This window comes from Hippoglossus stenolepis, chromosome 14 (assembly GCF_022539355.2).
Source record: "Hippoglossus stenolepis isolate QCI-W04-F060 chromosome 14, HSTE1.2, whole genome shotgun sequence".
NCBI classification, from domain to species: Eukaryota; Metazoa; Chordata; class Actinopteri; order Pleuronectiformes; family Pleuronectidae; genus Hippoglossus; species Hippoglossus stenolepis.
In genome coordinates, this window is record NC_061496.1 from 663,344 (window position 1) to 682,935 (window position 19,592).

General features: G+C 46.5%; 4 protein-coding genes across 10 annotated transcripts in view; 3 read left to right on the forward strand and 1 right to left on the reverse strand.

Moving 5' to 3' along the window:
- apc2 (APC regulator of WNT signaling pathway 2) overlaps window positions 1-9,188 on the forward strand; it is a 30,850-nt gene extending 21,662 nt beyond the window's left edge. Inside the window, exons 13-14 of the mRNA XM_035176246.2 lie at window positions 264-478; window positions 806-9,188. Of these exons, the coding sequence (XP_035032137.2) occupies window positions 264-478; window positions 806-6,326 (5,736 nt within the window). The 3' untranslated portion in view covers window positions 6,327-9,188. The remainder of the gene's footprint in view (window positions 1-263; window positions 479-805) is intronic.
- The window catches only part of LOC118121592 (receptor expression-enhancing protein 6), a 719,670-nt gene that overhangs the window by 650,478 nt on the left and 49,600 nt on the right, over window positions 1-19,592 (forward strand). The window lies entirely within an intron of this gene.
- Window positions 9,306-12,585, reverse strand: c14h19orf25 (chromosome 14 C19orf25 homolog). Of its 2 annotated transcripts, XM_035176250.2 has the most exons (3): window positions 12,454-12,585; window positions 11,837-11,978; window positions 9,306-10,054 (listed from the first exon to the last, which is right to left on the reverse strand). In XM_035176250.2, the coding sequence occupies exons 2-3, from the start codon at window positions 11,967-11,969 to the stop codon at window positions 9,873-9,875; spliced, it is 315 nt and encodes a 104-aa protein (XP_035032141.1). In that variant the 5' UTR covers window positions 11,970-11,978; window positions 12,454-12,585; the 3' UTR covers window positions 9,306-9,872. The 2 variants fall into 2 exon arrangements, with proteins under 2 accessions (XP_035032141.1, XP_047198877.1); XM_047342921.1 differs by lacking the exon at window positions 12,454-12,585 and having other exon boundaries at window positions 11,837-11,984.
- LOC118120859 (small glutamine-rich tetratricopeptide repeat-containing protein alpha-like) lies at window positions 12,651-18,339 on the forward strand. Its single transcript, XM_035176253.2, is given in 13 exon segments — window positions 12,651-12,786; window positions 14,276-14,422; window positions 14,720-14,823; window positions 14,933-14,969; window positions 14,972-15,016; window positions 15,151-15,250; window positions 15,413-15,517; window positions 15,603-15,738; window positions 15,820-15,882; window positions 16,458-16,495; window positions 17,250-17,495; window positions 17,590-17,712; window positions 17,844-18,339. Coding segments are annotated over 11 exon segments (1,086 nt in total). The 5' UTR covers window positions 12,651-12,786; window positions 14,276-14,322; the 3' UTR covers window positions 17,702-17,712; window positions 17,844-18,339.

A 19,592-nucleotide genomic window follows, 5' to 3' on the forward strand; every position in this document is an offset into this window, starting at 1 on the left:
TGCCACGATGAGAGAGAAGCCAGACTTATTTTAGGAGATGATGTGAAAAGGATTTGTTCTTTTGAGATTTAAAATCCAGAGTGAAACACTTCAAATGTACTCCTCCAGACATTGAGTTATACATTATTCTCATTATTACTGTACTTCTTTGAAATGTTTGTGATTGTGATGTTGAAATACTAATGTTAATGCATCTTTTGCACACATAGGTTTTATTTCACTTTAATTACTTTATAATCTTGTTTGTTCGGCCGGTTCTGCAGGAGTCGACCCTGAAGAGTCTCCTGAGCGCTCTGTGGAACCTGTCGGCTCACAGCATCGACAACAAGGTGGCGATCTGCTCGGTGGACAGCGCTCTGGGATTCTTGGTCAGTACGCTAACGTACCGATGTCAGACCAACTCACTCGCCATCATCGAGAGCGGAGGGGGGATCCTACGAAACGTGTCGAGTTTGGTCGCCACACGAGAAGACTACAGGTCCGTTTCTTAGACTCGACTACACGCCGTCACTTTGGTGCTTTTTTAGTATGACGGAGGAAATTGTGGTGACAGAAAAAAGTCTTTTTGGAGCTTTTAACCAAAACTCGGTCAAACTTCATCCTTTAAATAGGACTGAGAAGCCCTGACGTTATCCTTTTGTTTTCTGTGCATTTAAAAAATTAGAAAAGTAAATGAATTTTCCACGTAGCAAATTTTTGCCTGTAATCTGTTTGCAAAATGTGCAAAATCACTGTCAGTCTTTAAACAGCTAGACATTATAAAATATTTATATATTAAGATCTCTGTTGTTTTCTTTCTTCACAGGCAAATCCTCAGGGACCATAACTGCCTCCAGACTCTACTGCAGCACCTGCGCTCCCACAGCCTGACCATAGTGAGCAACGCCTGCGGGACTCTCTGGAACCTTTCAGCTCGGAGTCCAAAAGACCAGGAGCTGCTGTGGGACCTCGGAGCAGTTAGCATGTTGCGCAACCTTATCCATTCGAAGCACAAAATGATAGCCATGGGCAGTGCTGCAGCTTTAAGGAATCTCCTCACCAATCGACCCCTGAAATATAAGGATGCTGCAGTCGTATCCCCTGGCTCCTGCATGCCCTCCCTCTACATGAGGAAACAGAAGGCTTTGGAGGCGGAGCTGGATGCCAAACACCTGGCGGAGACCTTTGACACCCTTGAGAAACAGAGCCCCAAGCACCTAACCCTCAACAAGCCACTTCGGCACATTGAGAGTCTGGTGAAGGATTATGCTTCTGATTCTGGATGTTTTGATGATGATGAGGCTCCCAACGTCTCCAGCAGCCTGGACACTGGCAGCTTCTCTATGCTGTCCATGTTCCTCGCCAACTCTAACTTCCTGCAAAACCAGCCTCGTAAGAGGGACAACGAACCTGAGAGAGATGTAGAAACACATCCGATGATCGAGAAGAGACATGCACCTGCTGACGATGTGGTATCAGCCGCTGCAGAGAAGCTAGCAAAAAAGATCACCAACACAGTTGCCAAGATCGACAGGTTAGTGGAGGACATCACCATGCACACATCCTCGGAGGATAGTTTGAGCCTCAGCTCTGAAGATCACCTGGCAGACTGGCCTTACGGACTAGATGATCTCAATGAGGCAAAATCTTGCTCCCCCTGCCGTATGTCTGATACAAGCAGCCTGGCCCACAGAGAACGTCTCAGCAGGGCCCACGCCCTACTGCGCCTCAAAACTGCCCACAAAAGTGTCTCAACAGACAGTCTAAATAGTGGCAGCACCAGTGATGGCTACTGTGGCAGCAAAGACCAGATGCGACCTGCTCCAAGAGCCCTTATGGTACAAAAACGACCCAACCAGCTTGATCTTAAGGTGGCTCATCAAGAGTACCTGAATTTTGGACCTGTTGTCCTGACTGAGACTAACCAGCAAGATATTCCAGAGCGAGATTTTGTGGACAACAAAGATGTGACGGTTCTAGAGCTAAGCGACACAGATTTAGAAAAGAACCAGGATAAACCCCTACAAACACCACTCAGTGCATCCACTAAAGTCTCCTCCGATGTCAGCATGACTTCAATCAAACTGTCTCCATCTTATCAGCAGGTCCCTCTCATTCAAAGTGTGGCCACGTTTGGTGTAGCAAAGACAGCGATCAACGTCCAGGCTGCCCAAGCAATGAGGAGGCAAGCATGGGTACCTACGGTGATGACTGGGGGGAGCATTACAAAATTCTCCCCAATGGCATCCACCAGAAGCCCAACCATCGCCACGATGGAGACAGTCCAGAAATACTCAGTAGAGAACACACCAATCTGCTTCTCCCGCTGCAGTTCACTGTCCTCCCTCTCTTCTGGTGACGGGGCACTGGATGGACAAAGTGAAAATGAGCTGGAGAGCGACTCGTCTTTAGAAATTATTGAAGTGGAGGATGGAGAAGTGGTGAAGAGAACTGAAGAGGATGAAACCTTGGAGGATCTGAGCGACAGCCAGCTGCTGATGACTGACTCTAAAACCTTCCCAAGCAAAGAGACGGAGCCTATTGAGATCCCCCGTCCTGCTAAAAGGGAAAAGGTTTTCCTTAGAGGAGCTTCACCGGCTGTACTTGATGACAGATCTCCATCTAGTTCATCTGAGAATTACATCCATGAGACACCCCTGGTAATGAGTCGCTGTAGCTCAGTCAGTTCCCTGGGCAGTTTTGATTCTCACTCTATAGCCAGCTCAATCCAAAGTGATCCATGCAGTGAGATGATTGATGGGACAATTAGTCCCAGCGATCTTCCCGACAGTCCAGGGCAAACAATGCCACCAAGCCGAAGTAAAACTCCATGTTGTGTTGAGTCGAATGGACCAGAAACACAGACCACAGGAATAGCTGGCCAGTGGGAAAGTAGCCTGCGAAAGTTCATGGAGATCACAGACTCGAAGGAAAGGTTTAATCTTCCTCCTGATCTGGACACAATGATCTACTTCACGGTGGAAAAACCAACTGAGAACTTCTCTTGTGCTTCGAGCTTAAGTGCTCTGCCTCTCCATGAACACTACATACAGAAAGACGTGGAGCTGAAGTTGACCCCCCTGCTCCAGCAAAATGACAAAGATCTTCCGTTCCCTGATGAGGATGAGCACGGACTCGACCACGGGGAAAGATACAGTGAGGGCAACTCAGACGATGACATAGAAATCTTAAAGGAATGCATCAACTCAGCAATGCCCTCCAAGTTCAGAAAAGTAAGACCTTCCATGATGACCACAATCCCTTCTCATATTCTCAATTCCCGAAAACAGATTAGTCTTCCTGTGTACATGATTCTCCCGAATGGCAAAACACAAATATGTCCTGGAAGGAGAATTGTCATCCCACAAAAGGACTTCAAATTTGACGATTCATCCTTCACTGATTCTGCAGAAGGTACACCTGTTAACTTCTCCAGCACAACATCGCTAAGTGATGAAACACTTCAGTATCCAGTGAAAGAGAGGGGGGCTAAGGACTGCACAGCTAAAGGTATGAACAAACACGAAGTGCTCGACGATGAGGAAAAGAGGATTGAAGACTTGAGGATATTCTCACACTTCCACAAACCCAACAGGATGAATTACCCACCTGAGATCCAAATGAACCGAACCACCAAACATGTCATTCCCACTCAGAGGGTCCTGATGCAGAGCAAAGAAGTGGCTGATAGGGTGGCGAGCCAAAGAAATCGTGATCATTCTCCAAACCAACAAAAGAAGAGGCAAGGTCAAGGCACTGTCAGAAAACTGGAACTGCCTGTCATAAAGCAGAACACCGAAGGGAACCTTAATGTGGGATCACAAAGAGGAAACACAATATATCGACAGACGACGCATTCTTCAGAGGACAGTAACAGCTTCTATGATGACAATAATGAAATTGATGAAACAATGAAGCGAACAAGTAGAAGACAGATCAGGGAAGTGAGTAGAAACACTCTCTCCCGGAGTATGACCAATATTGGCAGGCTTGATAATTCCCAATCCAAGCCCAGAGGATTTAACAGGATTAAACAGAATCTGGTGAAGGATGAGTCTCTGGGATGTTACTCACTCAGCTCCTCTCTTAGTTCACTGAGTGATGCAGAGTTTGAGGATCACAAATCAAAAGCCCAACAAATATGGTACAAAAACAGACACAACAAAACACTGAATATGATGCAACAAACAAAGTCGATGACCATTCACAGCCAGTATGAAGAGCAAAGTTCACCAAGCTCCGTCAGCATGGATTCAGAGGATGACCTCCTTCAGAAATGCATAACGTCTGCCATGCCCAAGCAGAGGAGGAGGCTTGCTGCCAGGAGGAAGAAAGCTGAAAATACTCAGAAACAAAAAGCATCTGATCTTTGGAACATGGATGAGGAAATGGATAGTGATGACACGGCATGGGACAGAGACTCCGACCTCAACAGTGTTGAATGGAGAGCCATTCAGGAAGGTGCTAATTGTGTTGTCAGTGGGCTGCAGGCATCCAAGTCTCAAGATCCATCCTCTGAGGAGACGGAATCAGTCCTGTCATTCATGTCAACCTCCAGCTTTACACCCAAAGAAAGGAAGTTTGCTAAAGACAAAAAGGCCAATAAACCTTTAGACTTCGCACAACGCAAGCCAGTTCCAAACTTACCTGTGGTTTTCAGAGGCAGGACAGTGATCTATACACCAAAAAAAGAGACATCTCCATCACAAATACCTCCGCCCAGAAGAGTACCAACAAAGACAGATGCTCCAAAGAACCCAAATCTTGCTCAGCACAGATCAAAGAGCCTTCACCGACTGGGCCGTCCCCAGGACATAGAACTGTCTTTGCCAAAGAGGAGCTCTACTCCACCTCCAAGGATACCAAAAAGTTCATCCTCTGGATCGTCACAAAGCTCTACACCCTCCAAACAGAGTCAGAGGAAGATAACATCGCCAATTCAGACAAATAAACCCATCCAGAAAAAGAACGCCACACCGGCTAGTAGTCCACCGGCTAGCAGTCCCCCTGAAAGGAAGGGACGATCTCCTGTTGTGAATCAAAATGAAAGATCACCACCACCTAAAACTCAGAAGTCACCTGTCCGAATCCCTTTCATGCAAAGTTCAGGCAGACAACCCAGACCTCTGTCACCACTAGTGACTCATCAAACAACCACCAGACAAACCAATCAGGTCAATGGGAAAAGGGTTCTACCCCCCAATCGATTTGACCTTGTTAGGATGACTTCTGTCCACTCAAGTGGTGGCGAGACTGATCGCAGTGGATTCTTGAGACAGCTGACTTTCATTAAGGAATCAAAGACTGTGCTGAGACGTGATGGATCTGTCCGCAACATGCCTGGATCCCAGAATGTATCTCCCCGCAGAGCAGTTCCTGGAGCTTCAGCTGTCTTCCTTTGCTCATCCCGCTGTCAGGAACTGAAGTCAGCTGTGCAAGGCCCAAGAAGGGTGCAGGTCAAAGGTCCAGGACAAGCACAGATAGTCCACAGACCAGACTGTTGCCTTCAGAAGCAGTCTACAGCCCTCTGTAGAGCAACTTCTAGTGAAAGGGATCTATCAGGCAGACGTCAAGCCAGGAGGACTAGCTCGGAAAGCCCCTGCAGGGTGGCTCAGAGAACTGGGCCTGGCAGGGTGTCCGGAGTCAGGCAGCAACAAGACAAAGATACCTTTAAACGTCACGCATCATCACCAAGCATAAATATACTGAGCCGAGTGACCAGCCGTTCTTCCCTCCGCTCTTCGTCATCTGATTCAAGTGGAAGAGCGAAGAGCGAGGACGATACAAAGAAGAAAGGGCAGCGATCCTCATCTCGGCTGAATGACAGAGTAACCTGGAGGAGAATCAGGGATGAAGATGTAACTCAGATCTTGAAAAGCACCCTGCCAGCTAATGCATTACCTCTGGTGCCTTCTCCTGACGGGGAAAAGCCAAAGCTGCCAGCTCTTCCAGGAAAACTGCCAACCATTCTACTTGCATCTCGCAAGACAAGTGACGCAACCGTCCAGACAGAAGATTTTACCAATAACAAGACCAACTCGAGCACCTCTCCGACGGTCGAAACTGCGCCGGAAGTGGCACTTTTCAGGAAGATCAGTGCAACCCCAGGGAGTAACCTCCAGGATGGTGATTCAGACGGTTCCCTGAGGGGCCACAGCACCAGATCTACAGGAACATCAGACAGCCACGTGGGCGGAGTTGTTCATTTCCGCCACGGTTCCCCAAGCAAGGCTGTCCGAGTCACCCCGTTCAACTACACCCCCAGCCCCATAGCCTGCTGCCTGCAAGACGCACAGAGCCAAGCTGCCACAATCAACGAGAAGTCAGGGGAGAAAAGTGAGTCGTAGGACGTTTGGTGAATTACAGGACGACTCCATTGTGTTCCTGATTCAAACTCTCAAACACTCAGGTGGACAGATGAGGAGTGTGCTGGTCCCTATACCTCGGATATTGACCCTTTACTTTCCCCATTCACTCCATTCAAGTTTGATCATAGCTTCCATTCGTACAGGGTTGGATGTATGAATCAAGACAGGTCGGACATGAACGGACCCACAATAACTTTTAGAGATGCACTTCAGAGAAAAGTCTCCCCTGAATAGGAAGTGCATCTTTTTGTACTTTTTTGTATTTGTAGAATATTCATTGCCTGGTAGAAGTGTAGTGAAAATATAAAGCAAAAGACAATGAACTTGATTTCAGCACATGAATCACCATCGGTCTCCAGGACAGAATCGATAACAAGAACAATATTATGCAAACGTTAGAGTGAAAGCTCAGCTTGACTTTCACAAACTGTGGCCAACTGTTGTCAGACTTTCACAAAGGACACAAACACACCGACATGTAAAGTATTTTTTACATCAACGCCTCATCACTCAATGTGAGACACTGTTAACATTTCCAGAGTCCAACTTGGTCAGAGGGAAGATTTTTGATAGAACATTCCTTCGAATTATTTGCATTATTACTTTGAAATTAACCAGTTTTCTTTGGATCGTGGGCTGATGTTGTGTTTTCACTTTCACACGATAACAGGAGAAAAACTGTTTACTACTATTTAAATGTAGAAGTAGCTTAAAACCTTTGCGAAGCTACAGGTAGATGCACAAGCAAGAAGGAAAAAGAACAACTACATTATTTAGGATAGATATTAAATTTAAAATAACAAATTATACTCGGTTAAGAACAAACTACCAACTCCAGGGTAGATGTAGACGAAATGGAATAAAGTTCCAGGGGGGGGGTTGTTTTTAACTAATCCAGAAAATTAAATATTGTACAAAATATGCCTCAATATTATTGAGAGCAGTTTATAATCTCAGTTAATAGAGTCCTGTCCAACCTTATATACAGAGATGTGATGAGTATCATTCTCACTCTATTAGTATGAGGGGATGATTCATGAAGAATCTTCACGCTGACCCCTGCTGGACCGTTTCCATCACTGCATTAGTAAATATTACAGCGGATACTGTTATTTTTCAACCTTTTGTTCCTCTGTGTCTTAATCCGTGTTGTAAATATCATTCATATATACAAAACCTTCCAAGCTTCCCAGTGTTGCTCCCTGACAGCATGCTAATATATTCACTGACTGCAAACACACTGGATGACAATGATGTCGTTACTCCGCGGTAACGAGAGCATTACTACAAATCTGTATTATTGTGCAGCAAAGACCTATAATGCTATAAAGTGTCCGTGTTAGATGAACAAAGCGACAACGCGCCTCGTTGGAGTATTTCCTGTTAGGAGATGAACAGATGATTTGATTGGATGATGGTCGGGCAGGTGTGTGTCCTCTGGAAGTCTCTACAAACGTGTTAATATCTGCTTTACTGTGTTGCTGTAAAAGTAGCGGTAGGTGGAGAAGAAGTCGAACATTAATACGATGAATATTCTCTGTAGTTGTACCCTCACTCGTCCATGTGTGCTCGGAGACAAAGACAGGACAGACGTGAATCTACTCTGAGGGGCTGTTTGACGTTCTGTATTTACCTGTTGTTTCCACAGCATGTTTTCAATATGAAGAAAACCAAGTTCCTTTAAAAACAAACCGTTCAGATCCGTCTTCAGGTCATTAAGACAGAAAGACACTCAGACGTTACACATGAGCTCAAATAAGAGTCAAAGTGTGTGTTTGTGAAATGATGACATTCAAAGTCTGTGGTTGTTTCTCACATTAAAGTTGTTTTCAGTCTGAAAATGTTCCTGACATGTTCCTGACGTGTTCTGGAGGTTCTGGATGTGAAAACATGTCTGAGTCAGTGTCTCTGGACATGTTCTGGATCTTCTCCTGCAGCCTCCTAGTAAAATGTCTGTAACATGTGAGAGTGAGTCCATGTGAGGAGACAGCAGGACAATGTGTGGTGTGTCAATTTGACAGTGACTCGTAGCTGGAGCCACAACAACTTATGGTTTAATCAATTCATCGATTGACATACAGCCGTGTGATGAGCTGTTCTTTAACATATGAACTCAAATAAATTCAACAAAATGAAATAAAATGTAACATTTAACAACATTTTTACACATTTACAAACACGTTTCTGATTTGTTCACAGGTTTAAAGGTGATAAGAAACTTTCTGATCATTTCACAAACTTTTTTTGATCTTATTGAAGCTCATGACTGAAAGTTGAATTTCTAAACTTTGCAGCCGTGTATTTTATACTCGGACAGATTGTTGGTGAAAATCCTTTTAACAGCCCCGATAAGACGAAACAATGAAAACTGTGTGACTGAGACGAACGGGGAATCAAGCTCCATCAAAAGGTCCCGAAGTTTGTCCACGTCCCCGTCAGCGTCCTCGTTCACACCCGGCTGAGATCAGGCTCTTCATTCAATCACTTTATCAAAGTACTGCAGGTGAATTTGAACTCTCGGTACTTTGAGTTCACTCAAAAACTGAATGTTGGACTTTTGATGGCTCCTCAGCCGACTGAGATTCTTTACATTCATTTTTTTTGTCTGCAACAGGAACATTAACTCTGAGGGACATCACCTTGAACGTCTCAAAATTGTCAAATATTCATCATTGACTGAGGAAATAAATGATTCTGTATTTATTAAATCTAATAAATAGATCTCAGCCCTTTGTGTGTGAATGAGGCCGCAGACGTGACGGTGTCATGTGAAATAGGCAAAGCAACAGACGTGTGTCATTATATATGTTTTCATCTAATAAAGAGTGACGTGTTTCATTACGCTGCCGTGTTGATCTCTTCATACACGTTTAACCCAGTGAAGACGGGACTGAAACAGCACACACGGATTTTTTATGGCTCCACAGACCGTTTGAGAAACTGAGTTCAGACACAAAGTGGATTTGACTGTTTAAAGTCACACATGGTGAAGGTGAACAGAGACTCAACTGAAGATGACACATGAATACTGAGTCTGAGACCATTTTCTCACTTTGCAGCATTTTTAAATGTGTTGTCAGATTTATACAGTTGTTTTGTTTCTCTGTGTTTTCTTGCGCTGAAGTGCGTTAAGGTGAAAGATTATAAAACTCAAAATATGGAAGTACATTTAAGGTGATGAGCTGCATAACAGCAAAAACACAGACACTTTAGTTTGTACCTGAATGCAACATAAGAGTCTGTCAGTCCCAATGATCTGATTAGAAATGTGTCATCGCACACACACACACACACACACACACACACACACACACACACACACACACACACACACACACACACACACACACACACACACACACACACACACACACACACACACACACACACACACACACACACAGAGTTCAGTTGTGGGTCAGACGACAGCGACTCCTGAAGCCCCCCTGCTGTCGGGGTCAGGGCGCAGCGGCAGGTCAGAGAACAGCCAGCTGAGCCACCAGGCCAGAGGAGGCGGCTGTGGAGTCAGAGAGTTTGACCTTTGACCTTTTCCACGTCTCTGTCCAGCTGCTCCCCCGCTGCCTTTAGCTCCTCCCTCTGTCGTAGCAGCCGACCTCGAGCTTCCTGCAGCCGCTCGTTCAACTCCAGGTACCGACGACACTGAAGGAACTTCATGTCCACGTCAGAGTCTGAGGGCCGAGACACGTCTGAGCAGACAGACAGAGACAGAGACGGGTGGTTAACTACAGGACAGACAGACGGGTGGTTAACTACAGGACAGACAGACGGGTGGTTAACTAGAGGACAGACAGATGGGTGGTTAACTACAGGACAGACAGACGGGTGGTTAACTACAGGACAGACAGACGGGTGGTTAACTACAGGACAGACAGACGGGTGGTTAACTACAGGACAGACAGGCGGGTGGTTAACTACAGGACAGACAGACGGGTGGTTAACTACAGGACAGACAGACGGGTGGTTAACTACAGGACAGACAGACGGGTGGTTAACTACAGGACAGACAGACGGGTGGTTAACTACAGGACAGACAGACGGGTGGTTAACTAGAGGACAGACAGACGGGTGGTTAACTACAGGACAGACAGACGGGTGGTTAACTACAGGACAGACAGACGGGTGGTTAACTACAGGACAGACAGACGGGTGGTTAACTAGAGGACAGACAGACGGGTGGTTAACTAGAGGACAGACAGGCGGGTGGTTAACTAGAGGACAGACAGACGGGTGGTTAACTACAGGACAGACAGACGGGTGGTTAACTACAGGACAGACAGGCGGGTGGTTAACTACAGGACAGACAGACGGGTGGTTAACTAGAGGACAGACAGACGGGTGGTTAACTACAGGACAGACAGACGGGTGGTTAACTAGAGGACAGACAGACGGGTGGTTAACTAGAGGACAGACAGACGGGTGGTTAACTACAGGACAGACAGACGGGTGGTTAACTAGAGGACAGACAGACGGGTGGTTAACTACAGGACAGACAGACGGGTGGTTAACTACAGGACAGACAGACGGGTGGTTAACTACAGGACAGACAGACGGGTGGTTAACTAGAGGACAGACAGACGGGTGGTTAACACTGGGACAGACAGGCGGGTGGTTAACTACAGGACAGACAGACGGGTGGTTAACTACAGGACAGACAGACGGGTGGTTAACTAGAGGACAGACAGACAGGTGGTTAACTAGAGGACAGACAGACGGGTGGTTAACTACAGGACAGACAGACGGGTGGTTAACTACAGGACAGACAGACGGGTGGTTAACTAGAGGACAGACAGACGGGTGGTTAACTACAGGACAGACAGACGGGTGGTTAACTAGAGGACAGACAGACGGGTGGTTAACTACAGGACAGACAGACAGGTGGTTAACTAGAGGACAGACAGACGGGTGGTTAACTACAGGATGTTCGACAGAAGGAAGATGGTCGACAGATGGACAGACAGAGAGATGGTCGACAGAGGACAGACAGACAGGTAGGTGGTAGACAGATGGACAGACAGAAGGAAGATGGTCGACAGATGGACAGACAGACAGGTAGATGGTAGACAGATGGACAGACAGACAGGTAGGTGGTAGACAGATGGACAGACAGAAGGAAGATGGTCGACAGAAGGACAGACAGACAGGTAGGTGGTAGACAGATGGACAGACAGACAGGTAGGTGGTAGACAGATGGACAGACAGAAGGAAGATGGTCGACAGAAGGACAGACAGACAGGTAGATGGTAGACAGATGGACAGACAGAAGGAAGATGGTCGACAGATGGACAGACAGACAGGTAGATGGTAGACAGATGGACAGACAGACGGGGAGATGGTCGACAGATGGACAGACAGACGGGGAGATGGTCGACAGATGGACAGACAGACAGGTAGATGGTAGACAGATGGACAGACAGACGGGGAGATGGTCGACAGATGGACAGACGTTGGACGGGCCCAGGTGGACTCACCCTGTCCACTCTGCTCCAGGACACTGAACACTGGGTCGCTGGGTGCAGTTCTGTTGATGTCCTCCAGGATCTGGTCCACAGTGGGGGGGTCAGGACGGCTGGGCAGAACCACCCTCTTCTTGTTTTTATTCATGATGGGGACCTGAAACTACAGGAAACACAATCCTGTGACTCCACCGACACCAAACACCCATAATGCAACGAGAAGCTCCAGACTTCTGTGTATTTATCTATTAAATTAACTTTCAATGATTTGTCCTGAACGTTTATTTCTGTCTGAACAGGGATTTAATTAAATCTAAGAAATTCAACGACTCGTTCTTCAATGCGGAAGAAAACAAATCTACCAGAACTGATCAGAACAGAACTTATACAGTTTGACATGTTGCTAAGTACTGGAGCTAACTGTGCTAGCTAGCTACATCAGTGTGGACGTGGACACGAGTCAAAGTCCAGTGAAACATTTCTGAGCCGAACTGAACAAAACCGTCATCATATTGAAAAGAGGTCGTAGATGAAGATGAGAGATGGCGTCATGTCTGGATATCAGCTGTTGTGTGTGAAGCGGACTTCGTGCTCTGCCGCGTCAGAAGACCGCGCCACGGGTCCGATCTCACCGTGCTGGGTCCCTGAGAAGCTCCGGTGTCTCTCGGTGGATGTTCGGTGTGTCTGCGGGAATTTGAACCGGATTCACGGACAGAAAAACGCGCAGATTCCGCAGAAAAACTAAAAACGTGTCGAAAACAAACCGCAGCTGAGCTAAGACCAGCCCCTACCTGGCCTCTGATTGGCTAGTGCTCCCCACCAGGATGACCTGTACAACGGCGCCCTCCGATGACGGCATAATTCCTCGACAGGCTAATTAGTTAGCTGACGGCGACGAACCCCGGAGCAGCGGAGCTACCGTCACCTGTCCGTCACCGGGATCATCTTCACGGGAAAGATAGTTGGTAAGAGAACCGTGTCACCGCAACAGACCGGGGGCGTCACTGGTTCGAGTTCCCGGCTCCACCTTCACACTTAACGGGACGCTAGCTAGCTAGCTGTTAGCATCGTGCCGCTGGTGCTTGGAGCCCGTCACGCCAATGTCCTTTCAAAACTTTGAACATACAACAGAGATTTGAGCCTGATGAGAATCCTGCGTCCGTCAGAAGTAAAGTCCGTGTGTATAATAACCGTCCATGAGCCGCTGTGTGATTCGGCTCAGGTTACACACCGGAAACATGAACATTTCTACAGTCACAGCTGTTCTGACAGCTACATGAGTGACTGACTCACTTAAGGGAGCAGTAGTTCGAGTCCCGCTGTGTTTAGATGAGTTCTCACCCGATGAGTCACATAGGAGCCTGATGCAGGGTCTCAACCTGTCCCCATGTCCCCATGTCCCTGTAACTGTCACTTCCTGCTGCTGATCGGAACCAGAGACAAAGATTTGAGCCTTTTAAACTTGACTTTGTCAAAGAGACACATGAAGAGATGTTGACATGCTAGCATGCTAAGCTAAAACAAACCTTTGTTGATAAATAGAAAACGACAGTTGTTTCAGGTCTCACTTCATTTATCTGCTTATTATCAGCAGGTACCTTCATTGTGATTCATGTGTTCAAATAGCGAGTGTTAGCTGATAGCTGTTAGCATCCCTGCAGAATGTTCTCCAGGCTAATGCTACATGTAGCTGCATAAACTGAGGGAAACGTCAGTGAGCTTCTGAACAACCTGAACATCACCAGAGCTCAAGCCTCCAACAACAGTCCAGCTTCACCAGACCACTGCTTTCTCCTCGAGATCCAAGATCCTTCTCTGAGAAATCAGGGGAAAGGACCAAACACCTTCTTTCATACAAGGGTAAAGAAAGAGACACGGATCATCTTGGATCAGCTCCGAACTTCTGATCCTCACCGGAGGTTTACTGGTCACCTTAGTGGTTTTTACCAGATCTTAAATACAAACCAACAAACGGACAAACACAGAACTACCAATAACACTGAAACCAACACAAACCTTTTCTTTCTATGGGTTCACACACTTTGCAGTAACATGCTCTCATCATGCATCACTGGTCAAATAGAAAGCAGTTTGTAGATGTGTGTATACATGTACACACTGTACACGACCACTGTGTGTATACTACCACACTGAATATCCCCACCCACTGGCTCCTACATGATTATCATACGTTTGTGTTTAATTCCTTAGGAGGTTATGTTTTCACCCCGGTCCATGTGTTTGTTGCGATCTGGTGCGAGAAGATCACATTGAATTTATGTTCAGGTCCAAGAATTGTTTTTCTCTCTTTCTTTAAAATTGTGTGATTTGGACTTGGTCAATAAAGTTGGTTCTGACTCGGACATGAGTAATAATGTATCTGGAAGCTGTGTGACACGTATCATGACATCACCAGGCTCAGTAACAGCCACTTCCTCGTCTTGATATTTGCAGGGTCTCCCTCCCTCAGTGAATACAGAGAGGTCTGAGCCTCCGTCACCATGACAGACAACAAGCGCCTCGCCTTCTCCATCATCCAGTTCCTCCACGATCAGCTCCAGTCAGGGGATCTGACGTCCAGCGCCCAGGAGAGTCTGGAGGGTGAGTCATCATTTGACTCTGTCCATTCATGGGACTGAACAAAACAGTGTATTTGTTGTTGTGGGCTCTGCTTCTGTTCCGACTGTTCTCCGCCTGCCTCGAAGACGAGCTACTGGAGCTCAGTTGGGGGGGTGGCACTAAACCCAGGTTCCAGATAGTTTCAGGGGTTTGGCAGCAGCACGTTCGACTGTGAACAAAGACTGTGATGAAAGAGTTGTTTTTAACTCCATGATCCCGTCGCCTCAGTGTGTCAGCTTGTGTGCTTCTTCCCGTTAAAACCATCTCGTCGTTCTACAGTTGCTGTTCAGTGTTTGGAGACAGCGTTTGATGTATCGACCGATGATCAGAGCCTCGCTGTCCCCATGACGTTACCGGAGATCTTCGCCTCCGCCACAGCAAAGGTAGACTCAGAGAAACAGCTTCTTATCAGGGTGAAGAGATGAAGATTCATGCTTTCAGGTTCTGAGTGCTTCTTTCTGTCTGTGTTTGTGTTTGTGTGGCAGTTTCCAGCTCAGTCGCAGGTCAACAACAACTCCACCTCAAACTCCATTAGTGAGGAACAGAGAGCTGAGGCTGAGAGACTGAAAACCGACGGTAAGACGAGGACGACGTCTCTGTGACCACAAAGCAAATCACAGACATGTTGTTTTTAAAACAGCTGCAGTTTCTTCTCTCGCTTTTATTTAATTTTCCAGTAATAAGTCAACGCTTTTTGTCTCCGGATTCAGGTAACGACCAAATGAAGGTCGACAACTTTGCAGCTGCTGTTGAGTTTTACTCGAAGGCCATTTTCATCAACCCTCAGAACGCCGTCTACTACTGCAACAGGTCGGCGCCGTGACAGTTCTGTGTCTGCGAAGCTTCCCAGAGACAAATACAGTTCATGTTTTTAACTTTAACTAAAATATGAAAACTGAACATATGAAGATGCTCTGGATTAAAAAACTAAAAATCTGATCTTGATGTGATCATTTCAATTTTCCTGTGCAGAGCTGCAGCGAACAGTAAACTGGGGAACTATGCTGGAGCCGTACAGGACTGTGAACAGGCCATCAGCATCGACCCCAACTACAGTAAAGCCTACGGGAGGATGGGGTGAGAGGATTGCTCAAGTGATTCCAGACCTATTGCCTGTCCCGTTTCTTGACATATTTCCTGACGTGTTGTCGTGTCGTTTCAGTTTGGCTCTGGCGAGCCTCAACAAACACACAGAAGCAGCGACTTACTATAAAAAAGCTCTGGAGCTCGACCCCGACAACGACACATACAAAACCAACCTGAAGATCGCAGAGGAGAAGATGGATACGTCCAGTCCGGTAAGAGGAGACGACACTAAGTGTTTGTGAGCAGCGAGTTTCTGACAGATGTTGTATTCATGTATCCGTGTCCTCTCTCAGACAGCAGGGATGGGTGGAGTCGACCTGGCTGGTCTGCTCAGTAACCCCGGCTTCATGAACATGGTGAGAACACTCTGGTTCTGTCAAAGCTACGATATTCACAGGGACGTCCGTCGTGTGGGTTAGGGTTCGGGGTTATTCTGAACCAGAAGAGCTGCGGCTGTAACAAATCCACCAAACTTAGAATTCTTCATGTTTTAACAGTTTCCTGTTGAATATTGGAGATAAACTCTGGTTGTTAATAACTTCAGAGTGTTTTTAACTGATCTCAGTTCAGCTTCACTCTTCAGCTGCAGCTGGTTGTGACAGTTGAAGCTGACTCTCAGTCAGTTCTTCTCACAGGAGATGGAACCCACTCAGCAGAGTCACAGAGAACAGACGTTCAGGGAGAGAAGGAGGAAACTTTCTCATGTTCACACTAAACATCAGACTCACTTTCATCAAACTGATGATTTAAGGTGTTCTGTCGTAATTTTTTAATGTTAAATCTGTAGGAATCAGCTTTAAAATTTCAGCTCAACCTTTAAAAATGTGTCTTGACCATGTTGACGACACCAGCCGATGTTACATGATGTCTGAGCTGCAGTGGAATTGATGTTTGCACATTATTGACTGAGTGTGTGTCTCTGTCTCTGCAGGCGTCGTCTCTGATGAACAACCCTCAGGTTCAGTCGCTGTAAGTTTGTTTTCTCCTCTAGTTGTTGATTTTTACATTTTACATTACATTGAGCTGACGCCTTTATCCAAAGCGACTCACAATATGTGCTTCAGGGAACAAACCCAGAACAACAAGAATCATGTGAGTACAATAGCTTCAAAACAGCCAAACTACAAAGTGCTACATGTAAGTGCAACTTGACTTGGACATCATCTTCTTCACCGAGGTGTGGTCTGAAGAGATGTGTCTTCAGTCTGAAGAGATGTGTCTTCAGACTGAAGAGATGTGTCTTCAGTCTGAAGAGATGTGTCTTCAGTCTGAAGAGATGTGTCTTCAGTCTGAAGAGATGTGTCTTCAGTCTGAAGAGATGTGTCTTCAGTCTGAAGGGAAGTGTCTTCAGTCTGAAGGGAAGTGTCTTCAGTCTGAAGAGATGTGTCTTCAGTCTGGAGGAAGATGTGTGGACTTTGTGTCCTCATGTCCATGTGGAGCTGGTTCCACCGTTTAGGAGCCAGGACAGGAAACAGTCGTGATGTAGTTGAGTGACAGCTGTCCCTCGCAGTGAGGGAGCAGCCGATTGGTCGATGCGGAGTGGACGGGCTGTAAGGTTTGACCATGTCCTGGATGTAGACTGGACCCGGTCCGTTCACAGCACGGTACCAAGTACTAGTGTTTTGAAGTGGAAGCGGGCAGCTACTGGTAACCAGTGGAGGAGCGGAGTAGATTTCTTCCTCTCGTGTTTCTCAGAGTTAACGTCTCGTCTTCTCTCTTCCAGGATGTCGGGGATGATGTCCGGAGCGTACGGCGGGGTGGGGGGAGGTGGAGCAGGAGGCGGGGCAGGACCAGGAGTTGGACCAGGAGTTGGACCAGGAGTTGGACAAGGAGTTGGACAAGGAGCTGGACCAGGAGTTGGACAAGGAGTTGGACAAGGAGCTGGACCAGGAGTTGGACCAGGAGTTGGACCAGGAGTTGGAGTCCCTGGAGCTGCTGGATCCGGAGATTTATCAGGACTGATCCAGGCGTACGTACCTGACTCAGATTTTTCCCAGCATGCTTTCTGTCAGGTGGACATGATTTGCTGATGTTCTTGTTGTTCTTGTTGTTCTGTGTTGCAGAGGTCAGCAGTTCGCTCAGCAGATGCAGCAGCAGAACCCCGAACTCATCGAACAGCTGAGGAGTCAAATCCGCAACCGAACGCCCAGCACAGGAAACGAGGAGCAGCCGTGACATCAGACATCGTAAGTAAATAAATAAAAAAATTAAATCTCTTTAAAATATTCTGTGGAAATAGATTTTAGACCTTTTGAATGTAAAAACATCTTCGACAGATAGAAAAGAGTGCTCATCTTATCTCCTGTCTCGGTTCCAGGTTGTGAGAATCTCATGTGGAGGAGACGAGCAGACCTTTTTTTTCTTTCTGATCTGGATCATTAACGCTCGAAGGACTTGAAAGAGGTTTTTTTTTCCATCACTGAATAATTCCTGCATGAGAGAGGTGTGGGGGGGGGCTCATTCAGGAGCCACGTCACCAAAAACAACGCCCACTTCCTGTGGCGCTGTGTTTTTTATGAAGAACTATGTGACTCAACACTTTGACATCAAACACATTGAAATCTAATAAACCAAGCTCTGATAACAACAATGTCCCAGATGTTAAACAGCTGCAGAGTAGGTGTGTGTGTGTGTGTGTGTGTGTGTGTGTGTGTGTGTGTGTGTGTGTGTGTGTGTGTGTGTGTGTGTGTGTGTGTGTGTGTCAGAGCTATTTAAACAGAGATGGGAAATTAAAAAGAGCATCTCAACATTTTACATCTTCTGTCTGATGAGTTTTCTCTCCTGTCAAACAAATAATAAAAACTCTATATACACACACTGTTGTGAATAACAAAGAATATAGATAATAACAATAAGGTATAATAGTAAGTGAAGTGAAAACTAAAGAATAAAACATTTAGAATATGGGACAAGATGGTGAATGTCTCTTTTGCATTTGAAGGTCTATTGCACAATTTAAGTTACCAGCTACCAGCAGGTGTTCACAGATGTTAACAGGTGTTAGCAGGTGTTAGCCGGTGATAGCAGCCACCAGCAGATGACAGGGACATAACCTCAGTTGTGTATCGTAGCGTCATCAAGTGTTTTGGCTGTAATCAACGATACAAGCCGAGCTTGAGGGTACCTGAGGCTAAAGGTAAATCTGACTGGATACTGGCTTGTATGGCAGCACTATGAAAACCATGTTACCTGCTCAGAAGGTCGGACGTCATTACCTCTGCCTTTTTAAACTAAACACTCCCAGTTTGGAACATAGGACAAGATGGAGAATATCCCTTGTATGTTCAATTAATACCACCCACCAGCAGATGTTATCAGACGTTAGTGACCACCAGCAGATGTTATCAGACGTTAGTGACCACCAGCAGATGTTATCAGACGTTAGTGACCACCAGCAGATGTTAGGGACAGAATTTAGCGTCTGTTGTTTCCTCCTTTTAATCACCAGACACCCTCTTCTGAGGCCGGCCCCCCACAGGTTGATCTGGGTACAGGTCTCGAGCATCCTGGGGCCCAGTTGGGATCTTTCCTCCTGATCCAGAGCCGTTGGCTGCAGCGTTCTGCAGTGTGTGATGTTTCTGTCATGGTCTGGAGCAGGACCTGTCCACGGATCCCAGATCTTTGAGCAACCTGATGGTGGATGTTGGAATGAAACTCCTGCAGCCGACCTCCACAGGTCCAACTATTGCTTTCCAGTCTCGTTGCTCTGCCTCAAATGCCGTGTCTGCATGGCAGTCTTTCCTCTTCTTCATCAGCATTATCCTCACAGGGTTCTGTCAGTTCTACCAAGCAGACGAGGAGCAGGGTGTTGGACCAGAGCATCAGGTCTCAGGGTGGTAGTGACTATATGTGATGGGACTGTGAGCCGCTGGCCCACGTCCACCAACATCTCCCAGTCTGGGGCTTGGTCCGACTGACCACTCCTGGGTCAGTGGAGGAGAACCTGTCTGTCCCTGTCCCCCCCTCACGGACAAAAGATCCTTTGAACTGCGTTTGATGTTTTGGATGTCGAGGCATTGGAAGCAGTTTGTTTGTTTCTATTGTTGCTTTAGATTTTTACACAAAT

Excerpts from the sequence above, each read along its gene's own strand:
- c14h19orf25 (XM_035176250.2), bottom strand. The coding sequence starts at position 11,969 with ATGAATAAAAACAAGAAGAGGGTGGTTCTGCCCAGCCGTCCTGACCCC. Across the intron at positions 10,055-11,836 it reads CCTGGAGCAGAGTGGACAGG|ACGTGTCTCGGCCCTCAGAC; the intron begins GTGAGTCCACCT and ends CTGTCTGCTCAG.